Below are 21352 nucleotides of genomic sequence, written 5' to 3' on the forward strand. Positions count from 1 at the left end.
TGTGACTTTTTTGAACAGTTTAAAAGATTGAAGGATGCAATACTTTTATATTAATTTGCTACGTTTATTTGGAGACTGTTGGATCTATGCCTTTAAAATATTGTATTTCACAATATGTGCACTTTTATTGGACTGACATCTAATGAAGGAAGAGTCCAGACGGATATAGACGTAATGAAGCAGGATGTGGATATGAACCAATGTTTGGAATATCGGGACTGTAGCCTTCTGGATGTGCATTTTTATTATTGGAATTATAAGTATTATCTCTAATACAATACATACTGCATATTCAAGATGGTACAACTGATCCCAACTAAACAGTTGTCCTTGAACAACATGCCTTCACAAAACATAAATAAAAAGACGTGTCTTGGCATGTTTGCTTGTATTTGCCTTAACTTTTAATGTGAAATCCCCGCTTCGTTTCTGTGTGAATGCTCCGTAACAGACCCACCCCTTACGTTGGCTTTTAAGACGGTGCCTATGGTTATTTCTTTCGTTTCATGAGCCTATCAAGCTGTCCAGAATAGGACAACGCTGCGCCTTGAGTAAGTTTCTAATGTTACTATTCCAATAAGACTACCAGCAGTAGGCTATTCAAGTCATTCTGAATACTATATGGACAACAATTAATGTACATTTGTATTTCAAATAAATCCACCATCTAGGCTTAGCGATAGGAGTGAGCTCATGTCGTTGCGGGCTTGTAACTTAATGTCCAGGTTATTTTTCTCCGAATTGCGATTTTTTGTTTAATTACGCATGTTATGTGAAAGAGTGATATATATATATAGCCGACCATTTAATGATTCTTATTGTAAGGTAGAAGTTTCGCATCCCTGTTTTTATTTGCCTATAATTCGTGAAATGAAAGTGAAAGTGCAGCCTACTGTGTTGTGGTGCACCAACCAGTGTAACCATGTCCAGAGTTTTACCTATTCCCTTTTTCCTCAAATTCCTGTTCACTATAATCAACGACCGCGGTAACGTTCAGTGGCGCTACGTTAGCGTGCATTAACCATTAACCTACATAAATAACTAGGTCATTTTCTATACAGTCTCTGGAGCTGGACAACTGAACTGATAGTTGGTAAAAATTGAAATGGCTGACACAACAGATCAGGAGACTCCCATGGAGGTGAGTTCATTGAGCATTCAGAAATACAACCAGATAAAGAGTGAAATTCATGTATTCCCATTGGTATTTTGATTTAATAATCTGTGTCCACATTGATTCCTACATGGATCCATAATGGCTCTCCAAGGTTGATCCATCAAACCCTACAGTAAGTTTCTGCTGTGTAACAGATCTAAGTTTCAGGAAAGTTCATTACTATGAAGGAATTACTTGCCTCGTATATTGCTTTTGAAACAACATTAGATGATGGTTTGTTGCATTCTCATTTTAAGATGTACAGTATGGTTATCTCATTAGACACTGGAGTTGCTGGTAGCCATTAACCTCTGGTTCTCCTCCAGACAGAGGCTGATATGACTTCTTCCATGACTCGAGTGACTCCATCAGTAAGAGACATGTTCTACATCTGAAATTAATCAGAACCATGATATTCTTACAGTAACTATAGTAACTCCTAGTACGCAAACTGATCACAATCAGATCACAAGTACTGCCTGTTTGTTTCATTCATGCACCAAACCAGATACAATATTATTATCAAAAGGACGGTCATCTCATTGGAGTCACAGAGTTGATGTCTGTAAAGTTCTGATGTCTTTTAGCGAGGTAAAGTGATACTTAATAGTTAATCTCCTGTAGGCTCCCCCACTGAATCTGATAGGGCAGCATCATGCTTCTACTGCCTCAACTGGACGGCCAGATGCAACATTAGATCACCACAGGACCACTGAGGTAGATCTGCTTCCAGCATCCACCTTCTCCACCTCAACCTTGGAAAATGTTAGTCTATCTCTTTTTTTGATAACAATGAGAATCTGAGCAACATGTGCCTCTTCGGGGTTATAAGCCTTTTGGTATGAATTAACTATTAAGAGCTACATTTAAAATGTATCATAAAACATGAAACGTGATTGAACGTGATTACATTTGTATTTGTCACCTCTTCTTGTTGGTTTTGTAGCATCAGCCTTCTAGACCGACACATGTGGATGGTCGGGATGATGCGGCTGGTCCCTCAGATATGTCTGAGGCCCCAACTGTTTTGGGTACAGTGTATGCCAATGTGCAGTGGCTTAATCAACTTGTACCACAAAAACCAGAGAAATATCTACAAAAAGCCCTACAGACATGGTTCAACAAGGTGTTTGCTGTGAAGACAATTTCATGTGATTCTTTTTATCTGACCGATGACCGACTTACGTTCAAGATGATCTCTTCAGAGAAGAAGGAAGAATTGTTAAATGGTAAACTGGAAAGACAGTCAAGCTGTTGATGTGCTGTTTAATCTATTTCATGATTCATTCAACTTAAGAGTGTGAATGTAATTATCATAAGACATGCATTTATCCAAACATACGAAAGTACAGGTTTCAGAGTTTAGACCTCATTAATATTATAAAAGCAGCACAATAAAATCCATATTCTTTACAAATGGTTCAAGCTTTAGATGCCCTACCGAAAGAATTGGACCTGTGTGTCGAAGACGGTAAAGAAAAAGTAAATTGCAAAGTTTGGTTTGAGAAGTCACCACCCAAACAACCTGAGACTGAGAAGCATGTATGTATAATCAAATTCACTGCTCTGTTCATGGTTATTCGTTTAAAAATGGAATACTTGCAATGATTACTGTATATCAAATTGAATGACAACCATAATCTACATTTGAGTTTTGCATTGCAACCCCCCAGATCCCAAAACAAGAAACACATGCAGCTCCAAACGACCGTTCTAATGGAATGGTGCAGAGTGGACGAGCAGGGAGCGAGTGCAGTGTCCCTCTGGCCACCTACTGGTACATGACCTCAGCATATCAAAACGAGCTACAAAGCATAGAGAAAAAACATAAAGTCAAAATTCAGGCAAGTGTAAAAGTGACCATGGAAGAGGCCCAGGCTACAAACAACAATCTACATACAAATGAAGCACTTGAAGAGCTCATCGACTTTGTCCAGACGCATACAGGTGATTTGGACAGTTTCATTATCCATCTGGATCAAGTGGATTCAAAAGACCTACTTGATGCGCTGAAGAGGGATCCCAGGTTGCTTCTGTCTTGTTCCTCTGGTAAGCTCAGTATAGTTGGTCCTAGCGAGAGCATAAGGCGAGTTCAGAATGTCCTGGGCAATAATTCCTCAATACATATGCCGGCATCCTTTGGGGCATCTGGTTGGCCCCAGAAGATCACTATGGATATCAAGGACCCCCTGGTAACCAGTGGGCTGTCCATGCCCCTGAGCCTCTGGAAGTTGTTAAAAGGGGCCTTTGATCAGAACATAAAAGACATCCAAGATAAATTTGGTGTGATAATGAAGTGTGAGCCCTCTGATGGTAAAGTCCTAGTGAGAGCCGAGCCCCGTGATGGACAGACAGTTCCTCTAGAGAGCCATGCCCTCAGAGCCCTGATGCACATCTACCAGAGGGTTGCCACGTCAACCATGAGCTGCAGCCTGCTGGCTTCTGATCGGAAGGCGGCTGTAGAGGACATGCTGGGGGAAATCCTCTCTCTGCACCCTCATGTTTGGCCAGAAAAGAACTCGGGCTCCTTGAGACTGTTCGGCCTACCACAACATTTGGGCCCTGCTGTCACTCAGTTGGAGAGGAAGATGGGAGGGCCTGTTTTCAAGGAAGAGGACAAGCAGAAGATCCTTTACTCTGGAGACGCCAGCTCCAGCGCTACAACAGCTAGTGACAGGGCAGGAGGCGGAGCTACAGGAAACGATGATGAAGAGTGTTGCATTTGCCGGGAGACATTTAAAGACAAGAAGACGTTACCATGCAACCATGGGTTTTGTAGCGAGTGCCTGCAGCAATTAGTGGCGTCTCTAGGTCCTACCTGTCCTTTGTGCAAGTATGTGTTCGGGGTGATGGAAGGCGATCAGCCTAAAGGGGTGATGAATGACAGGACAACGAACGATAGACTACCTGGATTTAATGACTGTGGCACCATAATCATTGATTATAACATTTCGGGAGGAACTCAATCGGTAAAAGTTTATAATTCTCTCATTATAATGTTGAAATAAATCAGAAGTAGACTATTAGCATACATTGTTTGCCACTTCCTTTCAAAATAATTCCTGTTATATGTATCTCTTTATTCTTTATTTCTGCATTATCTTGCATTCAGGAGAGGCACCCCCACCCTGGAAAGCCTTTTCACGGGACTAGTAGAACAGCGTATCTACCAGACAACAAGGAGGGCCAAGAGGTCTCGAGGCTGCTACGGAAAGCGTTTGACCAGAAGCTTATCTTCACTATTGGGACATCCAGAACTAGTGGGGTGGAAGACGCTGTGACCTGGAATGACATCCACCACAAGACCAACATACATGGTGGCCCACAGAGGTATGAGATAATACAGATATTTGTGTTTCTTACATACTAGTATTATAATTGGACCAATATGCTGTTCTTATTGGTCCAGGAGACATTCTCAAAAGTTAAGTGAAAAACTCGCTCGGGGCGCCCAATGTGCCAGAACCGCCACTGCTTCCGACGTATTGTTGTAGTAGGTTATATAAGAAACCAAATGTTTACTCTTCCACAGGTCAGCAAATGCTTTTGTCGCCTCGATTTGTTCAAACGATTTGTTTGTAAACCTCGACCCAGGGGCGATTCTAGGATCAGACCTTTAGGGGTGCTCAGCCCCCGCCCCCCAAAGAGAATGTGACATGAATGCAGTGCCTTGCAAAAGGGTTAAAACCCCTTGCTAATATAAATCCCTAATTTCACTGGATAACAATTATTACATGTATGTATTATTATGCAAAATACTGAATGAATGAAAAAACTAAGAATGTCCCTTTCTTCATGAACTACCAGCATCAAATGATAATGAACACCCCTAAAAGGGTGTAAAATCGCCACTGCTTCGGTCCCGGTTAACAAACGTTTGAACAAATCTCGGTTTACAAAGGCATTTGCAGACCTGTCGAAGAGTAAACATTTGCAGTATATCAGTCAGGATTGCATTAGTAATCAGCTCTCTATTTATTCCTTATAGCTTAGTACTATAAATACTGTATTTCAACATTTGACTTAAAAGATGAAAAACTATCAACCAATAGACTGCTTCTATAGCCTACTCATGCTTGTACCGTTTTATTCTCCCAGTTTTGGATATCCTGACGATGGCTACCTGGCCAGAGTGAAAGAGGAGCTGAAATCCAAAGGCATCGAATGAAGACGTTTAGAGAAGTCAAGCACCTGTGCCTGTAGCCCCCTGAACAGCTGTAAGATATTCAAGCTGTAGAACAGTCCTATGCCACACCAGGGGTTTCTGATCGTTCAAGTCTTGATTCGTATTTGAGTTTTGATGATTACGGGACACATCATGGATATATATAATAAGGCCCTCCTGTAGATTGATTCTAAATGGAAATGTCTATGGAAAGTATAGTATGTAAAGTATGTTTAAATCATCATTTCTTTTGCTTATCATGCACAGTAAGGGAAATCCAGAAAAGCTGGTTGTGCACTTAATGCAGTGACAGGGACTAGTGATGCAGCAACACCCAGGTTCTACTGCCCTGTATGAGGTATCCTAGAAAGATAACAAGCATGTACTGTATTACCCCATGCATTTGTTGCTATGTGTCAACCATATCATTACATATGAATATACTTGGGTTATAAAAACGTACAATGTTCACTTTAATCTGTATTCACTGCTGATTGTTTTGCGTTTGGAAAATGACAATAAAAACTCCAGAGAAGGCTGTGTTTTTTCTTTGCATGTATGTAGAGCCTCCTGAAGAGAACTGCATTTTCTAAAGAAACAGGTTGCACCTCTGGTCATCACAAGGGTCATTCTATTAGAATAGATGTGAAAATAAATGACAAAATCAGCAGGTAGTTTTCTGTACAGTTTTTTAAATTTTATTTATAACAATATCTGTTATTTAGTTTTTAAAGTACTCCAGCAAAAATTAAAACATTATTCTCTTTCCAGAAGAAAGTCTGAGCCTCCATGCATTGTGTACTATAAAAGCTATGTGTAATTTCTCATTAAAAAACAAAGACTAATCAAAAAACAACCTTTCAAAAAAATGCATGTATGATTTAGCAAAAATGCTCTTTAAGTCAAATGATTGTACTCATCTCTTTTCTCAATCAAAAACAAGACAAATGTGACAGCATGAAATCAAAAATAACACTTGCTGACAGGTACAGTAAGCAAAAGAAGGATTTGTTATTGGTTATTCTAGATACTTGAAGGTGTGTGTTTGTTGTTTTTACATGCATTAATAACATATGGCTGATCACCCCTTGTGACAGAAGCAGCATTTTGGGACCCAGCGGCGGAGCTTAAAGACACGTCAGGGCGACCGGCAGGGACGGCAGCGTTAGCAGCAGCATGACACGGGGACAGGGGACAGAGATATGAGGAGGGGGGGGGGGGGGGGGGGGGGGGGAGGTCGCAAGGCAAAGAACAAAGGAAACAAACGCACATCAGAGAGAGAAGTAATACAACATTTTAAGAGCACAAACCTTCTTCCTTAAGATTGAAGAAGTACTTTGCATTGACAGCACGAAGTGGGGCAATCTCACGCCCTTTAAAAATCGACTGAAATTATTACTGACGTACACTAGACCAAACTCCTTTCACCCTCACCCCCCCCCCCCCCCCCCCCCCCCCCCCCCCCCCCCCCCCCCCCCCCCCCCCATCAGCGTGGTTGTAGAGAAGAGCTGAACTGTCCACTAAATGGTGTACATACTATAGGTGACACTAGGCTAGTAAAAGGTGCCATTGTCTGTCTCACACTTGTCTGATCAGTCTCTTTGCTCTGGCCTCCTGCAGCCTAAACACACCAACATTCCAGCCATGAAAGCATTGACAGGCCTGGAATATGTAACTCTTCATCAACATCCCATTTCTCATCTCTCCCCAAACACCTTGTTGATGGTACCTCGACATCACGAGCCCCAAACACTTTTAGGTTATATAAACACAAATTTACCTGCTTTACATTTTACGGCTTTTATACACACCATAAAATATGAAGTCTGTGCAAGGAAGAAAACAATCATTTCATGAAAAAAATTCTCTGAGAACATTGTGGAAATACTGAAGTTGCCATCTGGTTTTGACATTTAGCACGTGCTGTACACAAACCGTGCTATGTTAAACCTGCCTCACTTACTGCCATCAAGACAACATTGGTACCAACTTACAAAACTTTGAGTTTGCTTTCCCCACTCAAAGACAACATAAACAACAGACAGTTGGCACTGGTGAAATGGAACAATGTTTTTCTCTATACAATTCATACAAAAATAAAAAATTAAAATTGCTCCAATAATGATCCTTTTCATCTAATTGTCATTGTCTTTCCATTTCATTTTGCACAGAGGTAGTGGCTATTTAGGTAAAAGGGAAGGGACAAAAGAGTAAATTAAAAATATCTTATAGAAAATGTTTTGTTCATTTGACCAGAATCTGAAAAGAACAAAATATAATACTGCAATCACATACAAAAGTAGTCCTTCATTTTTGTACATTTTATACAGTGTTCACGCTTTTTTTTGTAGAATTTCTTTCAGTTTTTCTTTAAAAGGCAAAAAGAGGGGTGTGTCTGGAATGGTATAACCCAAGCTAAGGACAGTCTATGTCAGCGGGTCCACCAGTGGCTCTTCATCCCCCCGCGACAGCAGCTCCTTCTTTTCGTCCGTGCTGGCCAGAGAGTTGCGGCTGTTGTGGGCTCCCATGTACAGAGTAGCGTACACTGGGTTTGTGAAGTTGGTTGGCTGGTAAGAAACAAGGGTAGAAACTCTTAATTCCCAAATATAACTGAAGGGTGTGTGTGTGTGTACTGGTATATTTCCTACCTTGTCTGGGTCGAGGGTGAAGTCTGCATCCAGCAGCTCCCCAGCATCATCGTCCGGCTCGCCCTCATAGATCTTGTAGGCCGGGTTACCGATCTCCACGTTCATGGCCCCGTTGGTCATCCTCTGGTGCTGGAAGCCCTTTGCTCTGCACACACACACACACACACACACGCACGCACACACACACACACACACACACACACGCACACGCACACACACACAGAAAAGGTCATGATTGTGGTCTCATCTGCACTCCTGAGACAAGCTAACATTGGAAACCGGAGACACAAACACGGCACAGGTGAGTGGGGCGTAACTGGTCACATCACTGTCACCCAGGAAGCCTGTAACCAAGCAACAGATCAGGCACCCAACAAACCCAGCATCTAGCTAGACACACACACACAGACACAAGCTGACTTGACGCACAGAAGCAATACAAAAAACACAGTAAATCTATAGATACTGTATGTAATCAGCATTTACATCTAGTCAATGTTGGATTTTCATATTGCATTTTCCAAACATGGCTTGGAATAATGCAGGGGGATTGAGTCTCTCAGTCTGACAGAAAGCAACATGTGACTCGCCACAGCCCTGAGCTCTATGACACTGCAGTAGGGTACGGCACAGCATGTTGGTGGACAGGCTGGCTCTGCTGTGCCATAGACAGACAGATCTATGACTATAGATCACCACCCTGGCCCCCCCTGAGAGGAGGGTGGGCTGGGGGGTCCTGCTCAGGGATGCAGGACAGGCTGATCCAGGAGACGGCTCATTTGAGAGAGCGAGAGAAAGAGCGAGAGAGAGAGAGAGCGAGAGAGCGAGAGAGAGAGTGAGAGAGAGCGAGCGAGCGAGAGCGAGAGAGCGAGCGAGAGAGAGCGAGCGAGAGCGAGAGAGAGAGCGAGAGAGCAAGAGCGAGAGAGCGAGAGAGAGAGAGCGAGAGAGAGCGAGAGAGAGCGAGAGAGAGCGAGATCGTAGCGACACTGATCACAAAACACTTTACACCGATCAGCAAAATATGTACTGTTGATGGAAATGGAGAGGGATGGAGGAAAGAGGGCCAGAGAGAAAGAAAGTGAGAGAAGAAGAGGAGGAGGAAAGGGACACGTTTTGCATGAGAGCATGGAAGGAAACCATAACCCTGGCAACTGTTACCGCGAGTGCCTGGAGCAGGCTTTGCCCGACCTGCTCGACCTGGAAGGAGAGAGGAGGAGGGAAGAACGGAAGAGAGAGAAGACCGGTAAAGCAAGACAGGCCAACAGGAGAGAGCAGGAAGTCCACTCGCCCCGGTGCGGTTGGAGCGTCTTCCTGTGTGTGCTGACGTCACTCACCCTCTCATCCTCTTCCTGTACCAGAACAAGGCCCCTCCGGCCAGCAGCACCAGCAGCAGCAGCAGCACCACTGGGATCACTATGGAGGCCGTGCCTGCATGCACACACACACACACGCACACGCGTGTGCGCACACATATATTACATTTCTTTTAATGGTATTGCAGGAAACCCAATGGCTGTTGATGATAAAGCAGAAGAGTCAACTCACGTCCACCAGTCTCTGGGGAATCAGAAGTGGACGCCACCACTTCACAACGATGTCCCTGCCAGCCAGATGAACACCTGGAAACACGCGACACGCACGGTCACACCAGACACAGGTGGTGGTCTGAGGCTAACATGATGGGGGGGGGGGGGGGGATCACACTATAGCCCCCCGTGTGTGTTTGGTGTGGACCCACCTGCACTGTGGGAGCTGTGTGCGAGGGTTCACCGAGCACTGGCCATTAGCACAATACTCCTCACAGTTGTAGCAGCTGGGCTGCACCCTGCCATTGGTACAACTAGGGGACACACAGGCCACAGGGTTGGGACAAGCATCGATGGACAGGGTGTGTGTGTGTGTGTGTGTTCATTTGATAATAAGCCAACACATACAGTATAATGCTGCTATAACGACCTGTGTGTGTGTGTGTGTGTGTGTGTGTGTGAGTGTGTTTGTATGCACTCACTTGCAGGTGACATCTCCAGTGGGCTGGAAGGTGTTGGTGGGGATGCACTTGCCGTCACGACAGTAGTGACACTTGTCCACCTCACAGTTGTTGCCGATGTACTGAGGCAGACAGCGACACTGTCGAGACTCGTCGGCACTCTGCAGACAGGTGCCTCCGTTGAGGCAGTGGCCCTCGCAGCTGCCTGCTCACACACACACACACACACGTCAGTACTGTACAGGAACATCCAACAGAATACCCATGACAAGCCTGCTTTTCTGTACAAGAAACAGTCCGTTTAAACTGGACAAACCCAGCCAAGTGGAGGACCTGAGCTAGCTAGTAGACTCTCTGGTTTGCGTGTGAAGGTGAGAGAGCGACAGGGCAACTCACGGTACTGGCACTGATCTCCCATGAAGTCAGGCGGACAGAGGCAGGTGGGCTGGTTGCCGGGGCTGACGCTGCAGTTGCCGGCATTGTGACAGTAGTTCTTACAGGTGTGCAAGTTACAGCTGGGTCCTGTGAAGCCGGTCAGACAGCGGCAGGTCGGGGCGCCTGGGGACAGACAGACACACACAGACAGACAGACAGGCAGACAGACAGACGTGTAGTCAGACAGACAGACGTGTAGTCAGACAGACAGACGTGTATTCAGACATATGGATGGTGAGTCTAAGGACAGACAGTGGACAGAAGGTGTGAGGGTAGACAGAAAGGATGAAGGCGCTGGCTCTCACCTGTAGGTGAAGCACTGCAGGTGCCTCCGTTCTGGCAGTAGTCTCTACACTGGTCGATCTCACAGCGGTCGCCTCCATAGTTGGGCTGACAGCGACATTTGGGCTGCTTGCGCGCATTCAGGAAGCAACTGCCTCCGTTGAGACACTGGACGTTGCAGGGGCCGCTGGGCGGGGCTAGGGAGGGGCCAGAGGATGGTCAGTGGTCATCCCAGGTAGGGGCTCACAGACCAGAGACAGAGCCAGACTGGTCCTCGTCTCAACACAACATGTAGAGGGCCAGCTGGCTCACCTATAGGAGACAGTGTGGGTGTGGGGAGCTCCACACAGGTGCCGTTGTCCAGAGTGCGACCATTGGGGCAGGTGCAGACTGGACCACTGGGGCTGAGCAGGCACAGCCACTCGCACTTCTTCCTGTCACATGGGTTAGTCACTGAGAGAGGGGGGGGGAGAGAGAGAGAGAAAAGTGGGGATGAGAGACATAGGGAAGTAACACAATAGTCTGTGTCGGTCTATCCACTGAACTGTTTCTGATCCAAATCCCCTTTCCATGAGTCTGTGTTTTGGTGTTCTGCCCCAGGTACTCACTCTCTGGTTGTTTGTTGCGGTGGTACAGCACAATGTCAGTGGCGTGGTTCATGCCAGTGGTCAGATTCTCCATGGGGCCTTTGCCAAACTTGTTGACCCGAAACACAAAGTTGTTGATGTAGGTGACGCCGTAGATGTAGTCCTCAAACACGTCTATGCTGAAGGGGTGGTGGAGCTCTAGGAGAAAATGAATAACATCAAAAATGAAACATCGATAGTCTACTTTGGAACTAAAACTACTCAGCTGTGCCAACAGACGCGCGAACCAAAACTTGTCTTTAAAGATGACTCATATTTATACAGAAACAAACAGGAATGTGAGGCCACATATTGTCCTGTAAAAGCCACATGACCGCAGAGAGCCACTCAACTGTTGTTAATGCTGGACACGGCTATGACAGCGTCACTCCCGTTCAGCCTCACACTGCCAATCACAGACAGCTTGACATCAGCCCAATACAGACGCTCGTTAAAGTAGTCCACCGCCAGGCCTGGAGAGAGACAGAGATGTATTAAAATGATACTCCATGGCTTTAGTCCAAGTCAAACAAATCTCCATCACCCCAACATCAAACGGGTGGATTGAGTTACATTGACATTTATGCATTTAGCAGACGCTTTTATCCAAAGCGGCTTTCCAAGAGAGAGCTTTACAAAAGAGCATAGGTCGCTGAGTTGCCTGTACATCCGAGTGTGTGTGTGTGTTACCTGTGGGCCACTGGATGTTTTTGTGTACCAGAGTCTCTCTCATGGTCCCGTCCATGGCAGCAGTCTCAATCTTTGGGTGATTTCCCCAGTCGGCCCAGTACATGGTTCTGGAGGGTCCAAACACAGGGTGACCACTCAAACACACCCCGCGGCATAGCTCCACACTCTGCCATCCCCAGTGCCCCTCCCCCTCCCCCCCCCTCTCCACCGCAGCCTGACTCACCCTCTCTGGGGGTCCACCACGATGGCGTAGGGCTCGTCGATCATGCCCGAGATGAGGGTCTTGCGGTGGCGCCCGTTCATCTGGGCCACCTCGATGACATCCCTGCCAGAGTCAGTCCAGTAGATGTTCCCGGCCACCCAGTCCACCGCGATGCCACGAGGCATCTTCAGGCCTGGGATCTGGACACACACACGCTCCGGTTAAACAGGCTGCTCGACTGCTGTGTGTGGGAGACGGGGAATGACGCACAACAAGCCACACGTGCAGGTGCACACACACACACACACACACCTCCAGGTTGGTGATTCTGGAATCGCTCTGGCGGCGGTTGCGGTTGCTGTTGGGCGAGGAGGAGGAGGAGGGCAGCTCGTAGGAGGAGATGCGCCCCGTGTGCCAGTTGGTCCAGAAGATGCGGTTGGTCTTGACGTGCAGGTCCACGGCGTCGATGCGCACGTTGGCGTCGCCCTGGAACGTCTGCTCGTAGCGCCAGTTGGGCATGCCGGGGTCCAGGCTGCGGATCTCGTTGTCGTCGGCGATGTAGAGCACCTGTCTGAGGTCTGGGACGAGAGATGGGGGGGGGGGGTAAGAGAGAGAGAGGATGGGGAGAGGGGGAAACAAGAAGGTAAACAGGACAGAAGTACACAGCCACACACACACTTCCTTCCATTGGTGGATATGTAGCGTGAGAGCTGTCCTCACTGTCAGCCTTGCAGGTGCTGTTGATCCTGGTGAAGTACTTGTGACAGCTGCACATGTAGGAGCCCTTGGTGTTGTTGCAGATGTGGGAGCACATTCCAAAATGCTTGCACTCGTTCTTGTCTGTGGAGGACAACCAGAGCACAGGTTAGAGCCCCCCACAAAACCTCCCGGTCCCAGCTGGAACACAGAGGAGCATCCAGGCTGTTGTGAGGGCGGATCAGCCGTCCGGTACCTTCACATCGGTTCTGTCCGCTGGGGTGGAAGCCAGGCTTGCAGGAGCAGAAGGCGTCTGTGCCGTTGACCACGCAGTGGGCCTCGTCCCCATCACCGCACCCCGTCCTGTTGCTGCGACAGTCCTGCTCGGCATCTGCACACACACACACACACACACACGTTAGACAGACAAGTGGACTAAAACACAGATGGACTCGCGCGCGAAGACACACACACAAACCTCTGGATGTCTGAGAGGCACCACACACACACACACCTTTCTTGTTGCAGCCGATCTCGTCCGAGCCGTGGTCCTTGCAGTCGTTGAAGAAGTTACAGCGCAGGTTGGAGCTGATGCAGCGGCCGTTGGAGCACTGGAACTGATCCTTCTCACACACGGGGCTGGCAGGAGTGCTCTCTGGAGGAACACCAAGGACATCAGTACTGGAGGAACCCTCAGACTGGGCCTCAGACCGGGGCCTCAGACTGGGGCCTCAGAGGGAAGCTGGTCGTCCTAGTCTGACTGTAAGGAGGGTCTGCTTGACCTACATTTACTGCTAGGGACTTGTCAGTTTAGGGGGGTGTACATCTATTTACTGTTCACGGGAGAACACTCACTGCAGTTGAGCTCGTCACTGTTGTCCCCACAGTTGTTGACACCGTCACAGCGCTTGGATGCTGGCAGGCACACACGGTCGTTATGACAACGGAACTGCCTCATGGGCGGACACTGGAACTTGGCTGAAAGGTGAAAGCAGAGAGAGAGAGAGAGAGAGAGAGAGAGAGGGAAATAAGAGCTAGTGGATGACGTGTCAGTCAGCCAGCACCTGATCCTCATGGACGGATGGATGACGGATGGATGACGGATGACTTACTGCACTCCTCAGGGTTTTCATCAGAGTTGTCTCCACAGTCATCCTCACCATCGCACTTCCAGGCCAGGGGCTTACACAGGGTGTTGTTACACTGAATCTCATCCAGGGGGCAGTGTCTCGCCACTAGAGAACACAGACGAAACAAAACCCAACCAATTATTACGGGAAACGATGAAACATGACTTTATCCATCTGTGTTTGTTTGTGAGTGTGTAAGTGTGAGTGTGTGTAAGTGTGTGTGAGCTTCACCTCCACTGTCACACTTCTCCTCGTCGCTGCCGTCCATGCAGTCTGCGTCGGCGTCGCAGCGCCAGCGGATGGGAATACAGTGGCCGTTCTTACACTGGAACTGATCACTGTCACACTTCACATCACAGCCGTTCTGCAAAGCACACACACAGCATCCACATCAAGTGTCGATGAAACGTGTGACCTGACCTAGACGTGGTGGAGTGCTGACTCTGGGTGGAGTTGTACCTCATCTGATCCATCAGCACAGTCATGGTCCCCATCACACTTCCACCTCCCAGCGATACAGCGCCCGTTGGTACAGGAGAACTCGCTCTCCGAACACTGCCTGGGTGCTGGGGGCGAGGAGGGGACACGTCAGACACAGCGGAAAGAAAACTAACTCGGGGGGGGGGGGGGGGGGGGGGGAGGAAGAGGGATGTCGCTGAGGAAAAGGACAAATAGATGTCACAGCGTCTGGACAGACAGTGTCACATGGCTGAGCTCACAGTGTCACATGGCTGAGCTCACAGTGTCAACAGTCTAGACAAGACACAGGACGGGCACGGCACATCAAAAGGCTGAGAGCTGGAGGGGGGGGACACCTCAAAGGTGGAGGGATAGAACTGGGAGGGAGGGGATGCAGAGATCAGAGAAGGGAGTGGGTTGGTGGTTCGGTACACTAGGAGGATAGGGAGCAAGGGAAGTGGGCAGATAGGTAGACAGAGAAGAGGTAGGTACTGTAAATACAGTAGGAGGGCAGGTGGTAGGTACAGTAGGAGGGCAGGTGGGTAGATACAGTAGGAGGGCAGGTGGATAGGTACAGTAGGAAGGTAGGTGGGTAGGTACAGTAGGAAGGCAGGTACAGTAGGAAGGTAGGTACAGTAGGAAGGTAGGTGGGTAGATACAGTAGGCAGTCAGGGGGGTAGGTACAGTAGGCAGGTAGGTGGGTAGGTACAGTAGGCAGGTAGGTACAGTAGGAAGGTAGGTGGGTAGGTACAGTAGGCAGGTAGGTGGGTAGGTACAGTAGGCAGGTAGGTACAGTAGGAAGGTAGGTGGGTAGGTACAGTAGGCAGGTAGGTACAGTAGGAAGGTAGGTAAGGGTGTGGATGGTTGTGCTGATAGTGAAGACACCTACCTCTACCCAACGCCAACAGGCAAGTGTGAAATGCAGAATAAACATGAGATGATGTGATATGTGCAGATGATCACAGAACAAACCAATGTGAACCTCATTCATGCAGTTGACCATGCTGTAATGTCATGTACATACACACTGTTCACACAACAATCAGTGAAAACTCCACGGTCAATGTAACTGGCTCTATCCACATGGAGTCATGCGGTCTAGCTTAAGCTGTAGAGAGGGCAGTCTGGGTGTGTGTCAGGGACACCAGAGCACAGAGGGGACTCACCACAGTTGTCCTCGTCAGAGTTGTCCCCACAGTCGTTATCATAGTCACAGTGCCAGCGGCCAGGGACACAGCGGTTGTTCTTGCAGCGGAACTGGTAGGGCTCACATGTCCTCTCATCTGGTGACACACACACACACACACAGGGGTTACGCTTCTGCTCACCCCTTCAAACTGTACCCATCTCCTGTTGTTGTCATCCTGCAGGACTTCGTCCCTCCGTCCTCACCACACTCCTCTTTGGGCTCGTCTGAGGCATCTCCGCAGTCGTCCTCGCCGTCACATTTCCATCGAGCGGGGATGCATCGTCCTGAGTCCTTGCAGCGGAACTCATCCACGCCACATGTCATCTGGGCTGTGGAGGAGGAGGAGGGAGGAGGGGAGGAAGGAGGAGGGGGGAAGGAGGAGGAGGGAGAGAAAGGAGGAAAAAACCAAGGCAAAACAGAGAGGGAGTTTAGATACGCAAACTAGAGCCTGAAGGAAGACAGACAGAGGATAAAGGGAGGACAGAGAGAGAGAGAGAAGAGAAGGAGAGAAAGAGAAGAGAGAGAGAGAGAGAGAGAGAGAGAGAGAGAGAGAGAGAGAGAGAGAGAGAGAGAGAGAGAGAGAGAGAGAGAGAGAGAGAGAGAGAGAGAGAGAGAGAGAGAGAGAGAAGGAGAAGAACAAATTAAGTGAGGACAAAGAGGACAACTGAGCTGGCCCTTCTTACTGCAGTTGGCTGGCTCGTCAGACCCGTCCACGCAGTCGTTGTCGCGGTCACACACCCACACACGTGGAATACAGCGCTTGGTGATGGCACACTGGAACTGGTTGGGAGCACAGGTCACCTCGGCTGTGAAGGAAAGACAGGCAGAGAGCAAACCTCAAACACAGCCAGGCTGAGCACCACTGGCCTTGTGCTTGATGTCAGCCACCAGCCGGATGGAGCTAGCAGCGCCACCAGGGAGGTGAGAGGAGCAGCACACTCACGGCAGTCCTTCTCGTCCTCCCCCTCTCCACAGTTGTCCTGACCGTTACAGCGGAAGATCCCCGGAATACAGCGGCTGGGGTGGGTGCACTTGAACTGACTGGGCAGGCACACGTGGATGTCTGCAGTACACATACACATAGCAGTGGGAGAGAGAGAGTGTGTGTGTGTGTGTGTTGGTGAGAGAGAAAAGAGAGAAACATGGAGAGAAAAGCGTAAGAAGACAAGACAACGTGTGTTTTAAATACACCATATAGAAAGTCATGAGGTGTGTAGGCGAGCACGTGTGTGTATGTGTGTGTGTGTGTGTGTGTGTGTGAGAACATACCACAGTTGGCCTCGTCAGAGTTGTCCTGGCAGTCATTGTCTCCGTCACAGATGTAGGCAGGGTTGGTGCAGATGCCTGTGCCACACTGGAACTGCCCGGGTCTGCATTTGAACCCAGCTAGAAAAAGACATGCACACACACGTCACCTCTCACCACCAGGGTTAGGGTTCAAACACCTCCAGGAGAGACTCCTGCAGGTTAACACAGCAGAGGAGGGGGGGGGGGGGGGGAGGAGGAGGGGGGAGGGGGAGGAGGAGGGGGGGGGGGAGGGGGACTCACGGCAGTCTGCTGGCTCGTCTGAGCGGTCTCCACAGTCATCCTCTGTGTCACACTTCCACCAGAACGGAATGCATTTATCGTTCTTACACACAAACTGATATGGGGAGAGTGAGAAAGAAAAAGAGAGAGAGATATAGGGATACAGAGTATTCATTATAAATAAAAAGCCAATCGAGCAGGATTAGAGCAGTGTGTGTTCCATCAGGGACCAGCAGAGGGAGCTCACCTGACTGGCAGTGCAGTTGGACATGCACTGTTTCCCATCAGCGGCCAGGTAGAAGTTGGTGGGGCAGGCACACTTGTGGCCCCACCCGGGGGACAGCAGACACAGGTTACTGCAGCCCCCGTTGTCGGCCTGGCACGGATGGTCGGCCACTGGGGGATAACCACAACACACACACGGTCACCGAGTGAGAGGGGGCTAGGCACCGCTCAGCTGTCGACTGCAGATCAAGCGGTTACAGGTTCAAATCCCCCCTGCGTACGCTGCTTTGCATAGAAGCCTCTGCTAAATGAAGCCATTCTGATGAGAGGGAGGTGTCTGCAGGGGGACCTACTCAAGGCCTCGGGCTGGCGGTACGGGTGGTAGATGTGAATGTCCATGGGCCTGTGCAGGGTGGAGATGAGCTGGGTCTTGTTGGTGCCCAGGGTCTTGTGTGCTCTGTTGATGGACTTGGTCTCCCAGTCTGTCCAGTAGATGTACTCCTCGAACAGCGTCATGGCAAAGATGTGGGGGATGTCCTGGCTGAGGACTGGAGCGGTACACACACACACACACACACACACACACACACAAAGGTGAACAAAGTATGTTCAGAGACTGCCTGGCTTAGTGTCCAGGGCGTCAGCCCCCTCAGTGTCCCTGCGTGCTCTCTACCCGTGTGTCTGTTGGTTCCGTCCAGGCTGGCAAACTGGATGTAGTCCTCGCGGGCGTCGGCCCAGTAGATGCGGTCGTTGATGAAGTCGAGCGTGAGGCCGTTGGGCCAGGTGATCCTGTCCTCCACGATCACGCTGCGGTTGCTGCCGTCCATCCCGATCCTCCCGATGTGGGGGTTGTCTCCCCAGTCAGACCAGTACAGGTACCTGGGGAGGACAAACAGCGCTCAGGATCAGTATAAGTATATAGTCATGTGTATTATCTAGAACATGTTCTATCATTCTGCAGTCCTAATTGGTCAGTGCGTGGTGCTGATGTCCTGATAGGTCAGTGCGTGGTGCTGATGTCCTGATAGGTCAGTGCGTGGTGCTGATGTCCTGATAGGTCAGTGCGTGGTGCTGATGTCCTGATTGGTCAGTGCGTGGTGCTGATGTTCTTACGCGTTGCGGACGTCCACCGCCACAGCCCTGGGCTCCTTCAGCCCGGTGTTGACCAGCACGGTCCTGTAGGCTCCGTTCAGCTTGGACACCTCGATGGTGTCCCGCCCCTTGTCACACCAGTACAGGTTCCCTCCCACCCAATCGACCGCCAGGCCATCAGGGTTGCTGAGAGATGTGCGGTGAAGAACCTGTCCCAGAGACAATCACAAAGTTTCTAGTACGTTCTATTCCAGTTTCTCACCTTCCTTTACAACACGTGACATCTTTTCAGTGAAGTGCCCTGGTCCCAGACAGCCCCCCCCCTGTGTACCTGCACGTCGCTGCCGTTAATGTGCATGCGTCGGATCATGCTGCCCTGGGTGGTCACGTCTGTCCAGTAGATCATCTGCTGCCGGTAGTCAAAGTCCAGAGCCACCGCATTGTTCAACCCCTGTCACACACACACACACAGTTCCAGTTTAGAGCAGTTTTCTGCACGGTGGTGTGTTCCGGAGCGTGATGGCGCCCCCGGTGGCAGTCACCTGTTTCAGCAGGGTGTAGTTGGTGCCGTCCAGGTTGAGCTTCCTCAGGTAGTAGCGGTTTGCAAAGATGAGGAAGGGCTCCACGTCTGGAAAGATGACACCATTACACCCAGGTTGACAGGTCTCTCACACACACACACACACACACACACGTGCACCCCCACACACACACACGGTCTTTACCAGAGGTAGACTTGCAGATGGTGGGGTCGTGGGGGCTGAGCTGGAAGCCCTCCACACAGAGACAGTGGAAGCTGCCGTGCGTGTTGATGCAGCGCTGGGTGCAGGGGTAGCTGCTCGTGCACTCGTCCACGTCCACACACGTCTTCCCGTCATCCTTCAGACGGAAGCCGGGGTGACACCTGCACTGTAGGGGGAGAGAGGAAGGGAGGGAGACGGGTGGGGAAAGAGAGAGGATTAGAATGTATATTTAACATGGCTGTCCGTGCTGTAGTTCACTGTATGACCTAAGGTGGCAAACGATCCCTAATAATCCCTATATAAACCTCATCCCCTCGTCGCTCATCATCCCTGTATCCCTTCTCAACAGCATGTTGCCCATGCTCCCAGGTCCCAGGTCCCTGGCGTGAGCTAGCAGCAGGCAGTACGGTGCTCACCTTGAAGCCTATCTTCAGGTCCTCACACAGCTGGGAGCAGCCGCTCAGCTTGCTGTTCAGACACTCGTTGATGAAGCAGTTGAGCTCGTCGGAGCCGTCGCCGCAGTCGTTGTTGTGGTCGCACAGCAGCGTCTCGTTGATGCAGTTGCCGTTGGCGCAGGCGTGCGCCGTGTCGTTACACTTCTTCTCTGTCTCAGGGACGAGGGAGGAGTGGCCGACCGGCGGGGGGGGGGGGGGGGGGGGGGAGGGAGGAGGAGGAGGAGGAGGGAGAGAGGTTACAGGGTGAAGGAGAATCAAGGTGCGGTGCCTGATGCACAAACGCGACAGGTCAGTGTCGACGGCGGTCGCGTTTCCGCTGAGCGCGGGTCACACCTGGGCCAGAGCAGCGGGGGTTCTTCGGGGCCTCGTCAGAGCGGTCGTGACAGTCGAAGTCTCCGTCACACTCCAAGTAACTCTGGACCAGGCAGCGGCCGTTGGCACAGCGGAACTCGTTAGGACCACAGGTGCGGTACTCTGGAGGAGCGAGGGAGGGAAAGAGAGGGCAGATGGGAGGGGGGGGGCAGAGGCACAGAGAGAGGGACAGAGGGGAGTGGGTTACAGTCGAGGCTCCACCCCAAATCTTGCCTCCACCAGGACATGTCAAGGCTCCCGTGAGACTCACCACACTCCGGAGACTCGTCGGAGCCGTCGCTGCAGTCCTTGTCGTGGTCGCACACAAAGTGCTTGGGGATGCACTCTCGGTTCTGGCACATGAACTCCCTCTCGCTGCACGTGTTGTTGAACACTGAGACACACGGGGAAACATGGGATCAGTCCGGGTCACGCTACAACGGGAACTTCCACTTCGGGAGTGACGGGTCCTGACGGGGTGAGCTCTCCCGTCAGGTCGTCTACCGTCCTGCTCACCACAGCCAGCCTTGACCCCCTCATCTGAGCCGTCCTGGCAGTCCTTGTCCCCGTCGCACTTCCAGCGCTGAGGGATGCACACGGGAGAGCCAGGACACTGGAAGGCCTCTGGGCTGCACGTCTTATTAGCTGGGGACCAGACAGCATGTAGGTGTGCAGGAAGGGAAAGGAAGGGGGAGCGTTAGAGGACGACCCGTGCCAAACTGTTCCAAGTGTGTGTGTGGGCGTGTGTTCCTGTGGACGCACCACATTTGGCCTCGTCCGAATTGTCCTGGCAGTCGTTAGCACCATCACACACCCAGTGACTGGGGATACAGCGGTGGTTGTTGCACTCAAACTGGTTGGCCTTGCAGAACTTGTCTACCAGGGAGAAAGAGAGAACATACGTCATCCGTGACACAATGAAACACAGGAAAGGGGGTTTACTGTCAAATAAAACGCTTTATGAAGCTGTAATGGGCTTTAAAATATTATACAAGTACGTAGAGTCGCCCATAACAAAGTAGAGCAGGGGTGGGTATGAGAAGGAGTGAAGCAGACAACAGTCGAACTTTGGGACTGACCACAGTGAGTCTCATCAGCCCCGTTCTCACAGTCGTTTTCATCGTCGCAGGTCCAGCTCAAGGGGATGCATCGACCACTGGGGCAGGCGAAGAAGGGAGCAGGACACTTGGTGTCACTAGTTCCTGTTAAACACACACACACACACACACTCTGAGAAAAGCTGATCCAGATCACTTTTCCTTTGGGATACTGGAATGAATCCGACACAGGGACG

At 49.9% G+C, this 21352-nt stretch overlaps 2 protein-coding genes across 5 annotated transcripts in view; one reads left to right on the top strand and one right to left on the bottom strand.

The window, feature by feature from the left end:
* The first annotated feature begins 445 nt into the window (after positions 1-445).
* dtx3l2.2 (deltex E3 ubiquitin ligase 3L2, tandem duplicate 2) lies at positions 446-5856 on the top strand. Of its 4 annotated transcripts, none has more exons than XM_047024798.1 (10): positions 446-551; positions 1062-1141; positions 1269-1289; positions 1483-1527; positions 1781-1921; positions 2103-2385; positions 2583-2698; positions 2830-4125; positions 4269-4486; positions 5255-5856. In XM_047024798.1, exons 2-10 carry the CDS (start codon positions 1106-1108, stop codon positions 5322-5324), a joined length of 2226 nt encoding a protein of 741 aa, XP_046880754.1. In that variant the 5' UTR covers positions 446-551; positions 1062-1105; the 3' UTR covers positions 5325-5856. The 4 variants fall into 4 exon arrangements, with proteins under 4 accessions (XP_046880754.1, XP_046880757.1, XP_046880756.1 ...); XM_047024801.1 differs by having other exon boundaries at positions 1781-1873; XM_047024800.1 differs by lacking the exon at positions 1483-1527.
* A 140-nt stretch (positions 5857-5996) lies between these two features.
* Positions 5997-21352, bottom strand: part of LOC124470750 (low-density lipoprotein receptor-related protein 1-like) — a 76638-nt gene continuing 61282 nt past the window's right edge. The window contains 40 exon segments of the mRNA XM_047024796.1: positions 5997-7888; positions 7970-8114; positions 9304-9397; positions 9515-9588; positions 9708-9809; positions 9978-10161; positions 10353-10514; positions 10697-10870; positions 10986-11126; positions 11282-11458; positions 11653-11772; positions 11990-12096; positions 12213-12391; positions 12504-12769; positions 12912-13031; positions 13144-13278; positions 13402-13542; positions 13743-13865; positions 14000-14122; positions 14249-14381; positions 14477-14583; positions 15643-15759; positions 15869-15994; positions 16349-16471; positions 16609-16728; positions 16935-17051; positions 17214-17307; positions 17440-17588; positions 17771-17965; positions 18091-18296; positions 18531-18718; positions 18841-18960; positions 19052-19137; positions 19235-19418; positions 19669-19856; positions 20041-20181; positions 20330-20452; positions 20575-20703; positions 20821-20934; positions 21138-21260. Coding sequence (XP_046880752.1) covers positions 7748-7888; positions 7970-8114; positions 9304-9397; positions 9515-9588; positions 9708-9809; positions 9978-10161; positions 10353-10514; positions 10697-10870; positions 10986-11126; positions 11282-11458; positions 11653-11772; positions 11990-12096; positions 12213-12391; positions 12504-12769; positions 12912-13031; positions 13144-13278; positions 13402-13542; positions 13743-13865; positions 14000-14122; positions 14249-14381; positions 14477-14583; positions 15643-15759; positions 15869-15994; positions 16349-16471; positions 16609-16728; positions 16935-17051; positions 17214-17307; positions 17440-17588; positions 17771-17965; positions 18091-18296; positions 18531-18718; positions 18841-18960; positions 19052-19137; positions 19235-19418; positions 19669-19856; positions 20041-20181; positions 20330-20452; positions 20575-20703; positions 20821-20934; positions 21138-21260 — 5591 coding nt within the window. The 3' untranslated portion in view covers positions 5997-7747.

The sequence above is a fragment of the Hypomesus transpacificus genome, chromosome 9 (genome assembly GCF_021917145.1).
Source record: "Hypomesus transpacificus isolate Combined female chromosome 9, fHypTra1, whole genome shotgun sequence".
In the NCBI taxonomy this organism is placed as follows: Eukaryota; Metazoa; Chordata; class Actinopteri; order Osmeriformes; family Osmeridae; genus Hypomesus; species Hypomesus transpacificus.

Bases quoted from the DNA above. Each gene is read 5' to 3' on its own strand.
- dtx3l2.2 (XM_047024798.1), top strand. From the start codon at position 1,106: ATGGCTGACACAACAGATCAGGAGACTCCCATGGAG. The intron at 4,126-4,268 runs GTAAAAGTTTAT...TCTTGCATTCAG, and splicing joins TTTCGGGAGGAACTCAATCG to GAGAGGCACCCCCACCCTGG. The intron at 4,487-5,254 runs GTATGAGATAAT...TTATTCTCCCAG, and splicing joins ATACATGGTGGCCCACAGAG to TTTTGGATATCCTGACGATG.